Source organism: Anarrhichthys ocellatus, unplaced genomic scaffold (genome assembly GCF_004355925.1).
Source record: "Anarrhichthys ocellatus isolate YVR2014 unplaced genomic scaffold, GSC_Weel_1.0 scaffold34, whole genome shotgun sequence".
NCBI lineage: Eukaryota > Metazoa > Chordata > Actinopteri > Perciformes > Anarhichadidae > Anarrhichthys > Anarrhichthys ocellatus.
The window spans coordinates 858179-868847 of NW_022280064.1; the positions used below are offsets into that span (position 1 = coordinate 858179).

At 40.0% G+C, this 10669-nt stretch overlaps 1 protein-coding gene across 1 annotated transcript; it reads left to right on the top strand.

The window, feature by feature from the left end:
* Positions 1-4468: 4468 nt before the first annotated feature.
* tmem244 (transmembrane protein 244) lies at positions 4469-10293 on the top strand. The gene is made up of 7 exons (XM_031866169.1): positions 4469-4664; positions 4903-5028; positions 7780-7865; positions 7984-8060; positions 8726-8851; positions 9234-9278; positions 9817-10293. The coding sequence occupies exons 2-7, from the start codon at positions 4936-4938 to the stop codon at positions 9912-9914; spliced, it is 525 nt and encodes a 174-aa protein (XP_031722029.1). The 5' UTR covers positions 4469-4664; positions 4903-4935; the 3' UTR covers positions 9915-10293.
* The last annotated feature ends 376 nt before the right edge of the window (positions 10294-10669 follow it).

The window sequence follows — 10669 nt, forward strand, 5'->3', positions numbered from 1 at the left end:
GTGTGTGTGTGTGTGTGTGTGTGTGTGTGTGTGTGTGTGTGTGTGTGAGAGAGAGAAAGAGACACACACTCACAGAAAGACCATTATTTGTTCAGATGGCTGGTGAGAAATGCAGCACCCCAAGGGCAGAATAGTACAGCTGAACATGCGCGGACACATTTGTACACAGTCACTGGGACGCTGTGTTGGTCCTCGACCTGACCATGACACGCCTGACCCTAACCCCAATATTAACTCTAATTATAACACCCTCTCTGCACACACACTCGCCATAATCCGAAGGGATCCTCAAGCATCCCCACTTCTTTTGCTCTTATGGAGACTCCTGGAGCCTGTAAGATTATATAAACCGTCTGTAACACTCACAAAACAGCCCTATCCCTGCTGCAGCGGTCAGTCAGTTGCTGTATTTACATTCCATAATAGATCGAAATGAAAACACGCTGCAGAGAGAAACCAAACAGGAGGAAGACGTGGAGAGAGTGTGGGGAGAAAGAGGAGAGGGAAAAACAAAGCCTTACATTGTTGACTGTTGCATTTCTCGTTTACAAGCCCATTTGGGATTATGGGATTTACAAAATGTGTTGACTTTTTGGGTTATACTTATTGTAAGCAGCTGTGGACAGGAGTCTAAATAATTAAAGGGAAAATGTAACTGACAGGGAAAGGATTTTTGGAGAGACAGCGAGATCCTTGTGGCACTGGCACCTCTGTGGCACTCAGCGGCACTCTGTGGCACTCCACAGCACTGTCTCTGGCACTCAGCGGCACTCTCTGGCACCCTGCGGCACTCTCTGGCACTCTCTGGCACCCTGCGCACCTTGCAGCACTCTCTGGCACTCTCTGGCACCTTGCGGCACTCTCTGGCACACCTTCTGGCACCCTCTGGCACCTACTGACATACATATACATATAAGCCGAGGAAGAGTGAAGATATTTTCAGACATGTATTTTTGGATTGGACATTTTATGGGTTTTAATTTTAATTTTTAATATATATATATACTTTTAAATGATAATAAAACGGATGATTTATTTTCATTATTTTAGCCGATTGTTGTAAATGACTGTAAAAGTAATAATTTGGAAAGAGTGTATTATGTTCCCTTCTGTTGCAAAACCAGCAAAATCATACTTAAATAAAATGAATGAGAAACAAAAAAGTACAACGTACTTACTCTAAGGATGCATACAGAGAACGGGTGGCTCCGGTGACTCAACTAAAATCATAAAACTGATTTACGGAAGCTGGCCTGTCATAACAACAATGTGTGTTCTCAGCAAATGTCTCAGGAAATGTGGCTCCGCCCCCTCAGCTCCTCCGCTTCTTGACAGGTTCCGAACTAGTTCCGCTCGCCTGCCACAGCTGACGCTTGCCGCTGAAGTGCCACAGAGAGTGCCGCTGAGTGCCAGAGAGAGTGCCGCTGAGTGCCACAGAGTGCCACAGAGGTGCCAGTGCCACAAGAAGGATCTCGGCCCTGCACGATTTTTGGAAAGAAAAGGAGGAGAGGAAATGGGGGAGGAGGAGGCAAGGGGAGGAAGTAGAGTGGAAACGTCTGTGGTGGACAGCAGAGAATTGGTTCGTTTGAAAAATGTTATCATTTGAAAAAATAATATCTCAATGTATCAAAGTATGATTGACAGATTGGGGGCTTGATGGAAGCCAAAAGGAGACATGCAAGGGTCATTTTATGCTTAGTGATTGGGTAATTAGCTGGGAGAAGGCGGGACATGTGAATGAAGGGTTAAGGGCGGTATGGGTTAATCTTTTGTTCTACAACATGTCAGAAAGTATAAAGCAGCCCCTTTCTTTCTTTCTTTCTTTCTTTCTTTCTCACTTGGTATGCAAGCCTCTTCCTCACTAACCAGTTACTGCCGTTATTGCCTGTTTTTGTACATTTTGAATGAATTATGACGCATCAAACTGAGCTTTTGTGTGACGTCAAAATCCGTACCCCACACACACACACACACACTGAATGATAATTACAGCGTCTCTGCTCCTACAAAACACATGTTGACATGTAGGTCAATGAATTCTCATGAGCCTCTCTGTGCGTCTCGTTGGTTTTCATGGAATTTATAAACAGATCAGGAGAACAGCAGAGGAACAGCATGTTCATTTCTCTGCTGCTGTGGATACGACACAGATTGTTTAAAGCCACTCGTGAGGTGTAAACACTTCCTGTAGGTACAGAAGCACGCTGTTGAATCGTCTGTCAGTCCCATTTATCATACTCGGATCATCTGCTAACATGCTTCGTACTGATATCTAAATGTACTGCAATGTACTGTTTTGTTAAAGTTTTTTGTTATGACAGGATACCAGAGTTATAGTTTTTTTAGCTTCACTGTGCTCCTTGAAAAAAAAAAAAAAGTCCTGTTTGTCGTTTGAGGTTTATATGGGCTTAATAATTCATAAGTGCCTTGAAATCCATCTGTTCTTGTTATTCCACCACTGCTGAGCTTCTGCTGTGTTGGGCTGAAAATGTGTGTTTTAAATTGTCAAGTTGAGATCACTTAACTGATGTTGAGGCTTAATGAACGTCACCTAAGACACATGTTGACTCATAATTCTGATACTTAGGTTCACATTCATATACAGTACCTGCAGTTAAAGGAACAGTGTGCAGCATTTAGTGGGATCTGTTGGCAAAAATGGAATATAATATTAAGAAGTATCTTTTCTTTAGTGTATAATCAACTGAAAAATAAGAATAATTGTGTTTTCGTTACCTTAGAGTATTAAAGAAATACTTCAACGTTTTGGGAAAGCTTATTCGCTTTCTTGCAAAGAGTTGCATGAAAAGATCAATGCCACTCTCGTGCCTTTACGGTAAATAAGCTGGAGCCAGCAGCTGTTTAGCTTAGCATAAAGACTGGAAGCAGAGCGAAACAGCTGGCCTGGTTCTCTCCAAATAAATGTAAGAAAATCTGCCATACCAGCACCTCTAAAGCTTTACACTCTATGGGGGGGGGGGGGGGGGGGGGGGGTTATGTGCCTGACTTCCGTAGCCGGGATCAGTAACGTCCTTGAGTTAAATGGTGGATTGTCTTTTTATACTTACCATACGGATCAAACAAACAAGATATATTGTGTAAATGAGTTTAGAGATGCCGGTATGTGGATTGTGTTATCGTTGGACAGAGACAGGCTAGCTGTTTCCCCCTGCTTCCGCTCTCTATAAACTGAACTACGCAAATCACCCGCTTGCTGTCACTTCCTATTCAGCATGTAGTCAAAATAAAGTGAATCACAGATGCAATTTATATTGCTATTTTTGAGTCAGAGGAAACATCTAGATATAAAAGAAAAACCTGATTTCTGTGAGCTTCGCAGTAATAAAATGTACACACACACACACACACACACACACACACACACACACACACAGGGGGATGAATAGGACGCCTACCTTGCTCTCCATCCCCTCTCCCACTCCCCTGCTCTCATCACTATGGATACGATGATGCAGGTTGCCGTAGCAGCCCCCCCACACACACACACACACACACACACACACACACAGAGACATACGCAGGCTGTGACGCTGAAGAGTTGAATACAGTTTCTTCAGCCGGAGGAACATTGTTGAACTTTCGTCATTCGCCACATCATTTCTTTTTTCACCCTCTTTTCTTTCTCGTCTGTCTTTTCATGAGCAGATGATGGATGAACATATTCTCCCTCGCTTGTCTGTTTTGATTCAAGACCTCAAAGTGAAATACAACATGGAGCAGAATGATTTCTGACTCCATTGTCAGAAGTATGAATGGTGCATCAGGGAGCACCTTATCTGCTGCTGTCAGTGCTGTGCATGTGGCTGTTATCTTGTTCTTGTGTTGCTTCTTCATGGGTGGATTAAGTTCTCTCTCTCTCTCTCTGCCTGTGAAGCTATGCTGCCACCCAGTGCTCATACTAAAAACTGCCAGACAAGATTGTAATCGTGTCTCTGTTGATGTTTTGTTGCAGATTTCCCAAAAGCTGGACTTCCAGGATGAATCACAGATCAAAATGGGCGTAAAAGAAAGTTACTTCAGGCAAGATTCACCAAGTCACACCTCCAAAATACATTCAGGTCAAGTTAAGTTGTTGTGTGTCGTCACTGTTGGTATCTGCAGCTCCGTCATACTAGGGCTTCAACTAATAATTATCCACATTCAAAGTTCATTTGGAGATACATTTTTATATTCTCAATTATCAATGAGTTGTTATGGCAATAATATGTTGGGAAACCCAAATGTAATTTTTTTTTGTTGTCTTACTATCAGTCCAAAACCAAACAATATGTAGTTAACATCATATAAGATAAAGGAAAGGAGCAGATCCGTACTGAAGAAGCCGGAAATGTTCTTAAAAAATGACTCAAACAATCAGTTGAATATGAAAACAGTTGCTGATTAATAACCTGCCCGTCATTCAACTAATCGCTTCAGCTCGACTTCATGCCGACGTGTTCTTCTTCTGCTTTATCCTTTAATTTTGATGGAGAGAGGAGAGGCGCAGTGTGTGAAGGAAGCAACGAGTAAAATAAAGATAGACACAATGGGAGAACTGAGAGATCGGAAAAGAAGAAAGAGGATGGTAGAAACAGGAAGTAAAGAAATGGAAAAAACGGAACATTCAGAATGACTTAATGGAGGGATGAGGAAGATACCCAAAGGTAAGCACAATTCAAGAAATAATACTAATAGTCAGTAAATATGTATCTGTAGCACTTCCTGAAGTATTTAGTCTCATAACCAACTTCATCCTACAAGAGTATGTTCACCGTTATCCCTTATGGGATTTACTCTTAGTACTCTTCTTAGTAGTAATCCCATTTCTTCTAATCCAATCCTCCCTCCTCCTCCTCCTCCTCCTCCTCCCCAACATGCTCTCTCACACACAAACACATGTAGCCTACATTCTCTCATTTAGACCAGCAGCCATTCATGTTGTTGGACTACTGCTGTCGTTGTTTTGGATTCACGCTCATAAAACGCCATGGACCCTTCTCCCTCAAGACTACACCCAGTGATACCTTGGTAAGCACGCTGTATGATGAGTTTGCTATAACAGAGGGGATTAAGGAGGCAGAGTATCGGTTATACGGTTTATGTCCTTATGTCACAATTAGACTCTTGTTTACCCTTTACAAGCATACTTTAGAGTAAAGTCAATTTAAAGCCTCAAAACGTTTTAAAGTTGTCTAGTGTGGAGATGACAAACAAACCAGGCTAGCCAAGGTGTTTAGCTTTCTCTTAAGTATTGGCATGAGCTAAGCTACTTTACTGCCTCCAGACAAACACCCTCGTCACGGCTGAACGGGGCGAGGGACCACGTGGTTTAGGTGGGCCACAATAAAAGGAAATGTAGGTCAGTTTTTAAAAAAGGCATCCTTTATATTTACAACCTCAAGATACAGATGGAAATTTTCTCAATACTTTTAAAATGCTGCTTCTTTTTTTATACTCCTTCTACTTCTCAGTGCTGCTCATTTTAGAGCGACAATAGAGCAAAAACAAGTATTTTTGCACAAACAATGAATTTGCTTTTGTGATTGTGCATGACAATAAACAATACCAACTGTAGTACGGTTTGCTAAATAAATGCAATTATACTTTAAAAGTTACAAAAATATGTGTTTCACTGATGGCTAATGTAATTATAAAGTCCAATTAGCGAGTTAAGTAAGACCTCAGCATCCTCCCAGTCCACTGATGTCCAGACTGCGACAGAGAGTTAAAGAGTTTGATGACTGCCGGGAATGCTCTCCTCTGCCCTGTGCTTGTTGAGCTTGTTAGCGTCTCATGCTTTGGCCTCAGCACATGACAGAATAAAAGATAGCAGTGGTCACCACAGACTGGTAGAGCATCTGCAGCATCCCAGCCCACTATCGTATTAATAGTATCCATAGGAGTGAACCACCATGGCATCCCCCCCTGGATGGATACAGGGGTCAGAGGCTCAGTCCTGTGCATGTCAACAATCAGTTACTTCGTCTTGCTTATGTTCAGCTGCAGATGGTTCAATCTGCACCACCCGACACAGTCAACAGAAAAGGGTGGGGGTGGGGGGGTAGTGCCCTGGGGGACCCCTGTGTTGCTCACAGTTCCTGACCCACCGTCTCAAAGACAAAGTGTGGCCTGCTGGTCAGGTAATCCATTATTCAGGACACCTCCATGGCCCTGAGCTCCCAACAGCAGAGGCTGTACGGTGGTAAAGGCAGTGGAGAAATCATGATCCTCACTGTGGTATCTATCTTGTCCAGGTGGGAATAAGCCCGATGTAACAGGTACATGATAGCGTCAGCCACTCAGGGGTTCAGTGCTGGTCTAATGACGATGTCATGCAAACAGATATCCTCTCATTGAAATGTTGAATGTTAATACCGCTGAAGTGATTTGTCGATTACTTGCTTAAGTAATTTATCAAGCAACAAGCTGTAACGTCAGCATGCTAAAGTTACTGGTTAGATAAGTGGATTGACCAGGAAAATATATGTGGACTCCAGAAATGCAAAATCAATAGAAAGACCAAATTAAGGGGGATCACAAAACCCAGGATTCACCCTCTGGGGACCATGACTGTCTGTACAAAATTTGTATTTGATGGTTTTTGAGATATTTCAGTCTGAACCAACATGGTGGACCGATCAATGTGCTGCTTTTCTCTGTTTTATAGCACTATACATTTAATATCATTGAGCTTGGGACTTTGTTCGGACACTATAAGCCAATCAAACCAAAATTTACTTTGGACTTTTGGAAATTGTAAAATGTGTATTTTATAGACTGATAAAGACTGATCAATAAGTATATAAAAATTGTTAACAGATAATTTGTTTAAAATGACTGACAGTCACAGCATGGATGGATAGTCCCTATGTATCACAATAAACATGCAACAAAATGTAGAGAAAGTTATTATTCATCTTAGCCGTGGTCTTTATCACAGCTGATGTTTGGCGCAGCAGGAAAAGAACAGGTGTAACAAATGAGATTAACGATGATTGCATTTCATTAACGCGTGCCAGTGAGCCAACATGGCACCGGCACACCTGACTGGAACGCAGCCCATTATTAATGTAATCAGCTACACCTGTGTTTGACAAGCCGAAACGTCATCTGTGAGGAAGAGGTCTTTTATCTCTCCTCCGAGGGTGTCGCGTAACCCAATTTCCTGTAAAGGCTGCAGTTAATCATCTATGAAGGGAGACTTTAGCAGGCAAGCAACAACTGTCTGCTGCTATCTGTTGTCATCAGTGTTGGATTGGTCATGAGGGAAAAGAGAAAATGGAGGAAAGGAACAGAGGATTTCTTTGTTAGCTTTGGGAGAAATATCTCCAAATGTAGAGCTGTCTAGTCAGATTAAAATCCCTGACATAAAGGTTTATGTTTCTCTTGGTATTTATAATCTTATTACCTTGTTTATTTGAAGCAAAAACACCCAGATGAACAATGGAAGATATTTTTAAAAGCCGAAACGCAGAGAATTTCATCCACTCATTGAGTAATGGTTCTCATTTATGTAATTAAAATGTTTAATTTAACCTCAGGGTTGTAATTTGTAAACAGTCAGCAGTCAAATGAAGGAAAAAGGAAATAACTGTAAATGTAGTGTCAGGAACATACAGTATACTTTAGGTCAAGCATTATTCAATATACGTAACTGAAAATAGAGATAAGACGCCATCTGTTCCTCACTCTTCCTCAGAAAGAAAATATTAGAGCTGCTGCTTTATAAAACACAGCAGGTTTCATGTGAAATTAATAAATATCTCTCCGTCTCCTCAGGTTGTCCTACAGAATCTGTTGATGTGCATGGTGTGCTTCTACTCTCTCTACTACATGGTGGTCAGTCTCTGCATCGGACTGCTCAGGTACACACAAATACTGCACAAGCCTCCACAGTTTGCTCCAAGAAAAAGTTGTTGTCAAAGAATAAAATAAAAATCAAAGTGGACATTTACCGTTTGTTATCTTGTGGTGTGTCTCCAGGGTTCATGAGATCAACAGCTTGTTGGCTCCATTTGACTACACAACACAACCGTCATGGCAGAACCCCAAATACCTCGGTGAGAAGCCCTGATGGAATATCGCTCAAGTAGTTTGATTCAAGGGTGATTGTAGTTTAGTGGAGTATTAAAATGTGATGCTACTTTACACGTCTACATGTAGGAGTATGAGGTTACTGCTCGTTCAATTTACGTACAAATATTGAACAGCGGTCTAAAAATAAATGAAAGTTGTTTACATGATGTTGAGAGCTTTGAATGTAACCAGCTGATCTCCTGGTTTGTACTCCACTACTCTTCAGATGCAACTATTGTACTTTTTTTCTGCACTATATCAATTTTAAAGTTTTATTTACAGGCTACTTTGCAGATTTAGGTTTTACATATGAACCATGTGATCAGCTTATAAAATATGAAGTGCTGTTATAGATTCAAGCTTCACCTCCACCAGCAACAACATTAAAAAAAGATGCAAACTCATGAATCCATCAGTAGAAATAATCCAATTGTATAATATGGATTATCATATGCATGTTTTATACTACAAATAATTGTGTTACATCGTGACTACTTTTACATTTGATCATTTAAGTAATTCTTTTAATGAGTTTGTGTTTGTACTTTTACTTGGGTAACATTTTTAAAGCAGTATTTTAAAACTTTTACATCAGTAAAGGAGGATCATCACACTGGTTGTTGGTTGTTTTCTCTCCTCCTCCCACCAGTTGGTGTCATTTCCACAGAAGTGACCTATGTTTTGGGAGGGCTGGTATTCGCCTGGATTGTCGAGGATTGGGTTTGGGATTACGCCATAACTGTCACACTGCTGCACATCGCGATGACTGTGGCAGGTAAACACACACACACACACACACACACACAAAGTGGATCAATAGAGCGGAACAGCTGATAGGATTGGAGGCCTGATTATGTAACTGGGTGTAGTGGTTTGGTTATGTATAGGCACACACACACACACACACACACACACACACAGGCACTATTCATTTGTTTTTGAGAATTTAAAGAACCAAAATACATTTCTAAACCAAATTAAAAGAAAAACACTATAATACTGCAAAGATTAGGACCTAAAGAAAAGGCCAAACATCCTAAACTTGCACCCTTTTCTCTACATCTTTCACTTGTCAGTAGAGTGAATATGTGCAGTATGTTTTATGTACAGGTAGTTGTTTTTTTTACATCAAATACACAGTTTTCATGTTTCTGCAGTGATGTCGGACTTCCCTTCAGCTGAGCACTGGTGGATAGCTCTGGGTAAGATCTCTACTTTCTTCTTCTCTCTACCCCTCCATGTGTATCCTTCGCTGTCTCCGCCCTCTATTTCTGTTTGTCTCCTTTTTATCTGGCCAAGATATTTCTTTTGCCTTTTCCCAGACTTACAAAAAAATCACTTCCCACTAGGGCTGGGCGATATTTCAATATGATAATTTATTGTCTTTGAATGGAATCTTATCTTGAGGAAATCAGTTATCGATCAATTACTAAATTGATAATAACAAGCAAATACTAAACATTTTCAAGAAATCTCATTATTTTGCACTAAAGTTCTTAATTTCGTAAGAAGATACTCAGTACTTTTTATTTGACATGTATTTAATTCACACGAGTAAACAAATCCATGTGGTTATTTCATATAGACCAACATGCCATATATACTGTTATCGAGAGATTAACCGCCCAGCCCTACTTCCCACATCCCTTTAGATTAAGGCTTTTTGAGGACAGCTGCTGGCTGCGAAACCTTCCTTGATTTGATCTCTTTTTCTTAATCATTAAATCCCTCTCTCTGCAGGTTCAGGCCTGGTGATGATGATATTTGGAGGACAGCTCATGGCCCATAAACTCTTCAGAAGCAACTTTGTCTATCCAGCTGAACTACAGAACTTCTAATGACAAAAGCTTTTAATCGGTTTACTTGTTAATCTAAGGTCCGGACACATCCACTGGGTTCACTTTTTAATAGGTTCACATTAACATCGATGTGAGCAACTACAGTGTGGCTATCAAGAATATACTGTATTATTATAAAAAGCAACCACAAGAAACTCTTTCCTTACTAGATCCTTACTTTGTTTTTTAGCTAATAGGCACATCCCTCCTTGTACAAATGGCCCAACTTTGTCTATTTTCTAAATCATATTCTGTACAGTTTAAATAATGTTTTGTATTGTTTCTTTATTAACTGAATACAAATAGAGGAGATGACACTCGTAGCATTCTGTAAAAGACTGGATTTACAGCTGCTAAATAAAATCTGAGTTAAAACAAATCTGCTGACTGATATTTATCCAATGGTGAGTGAAGTCAGCAATGTTACTTTTGTAATGTTAGTGTTATATTTATACTGAATGTGTCACATACCAAGTTTGTAGAGTGTAAAGTATAGTGTTGTAGTCTGAAGGCAATTATTACCATTACCTGTATTTTAATTCTGGTTGGATATATAAGATAAAACTGGATTTAGATTAAATACTTGAAGCAAAATGTGTTTTTTTTGTGTGTGTTTGTGTCTATATATATATATGTCTATATATATATATATATATATATATATATATATATATATATATATGACATATATATATATATATATATGACATATATATATATATATATATATGTGTGTGAAACTAGAAGAGGCCTAA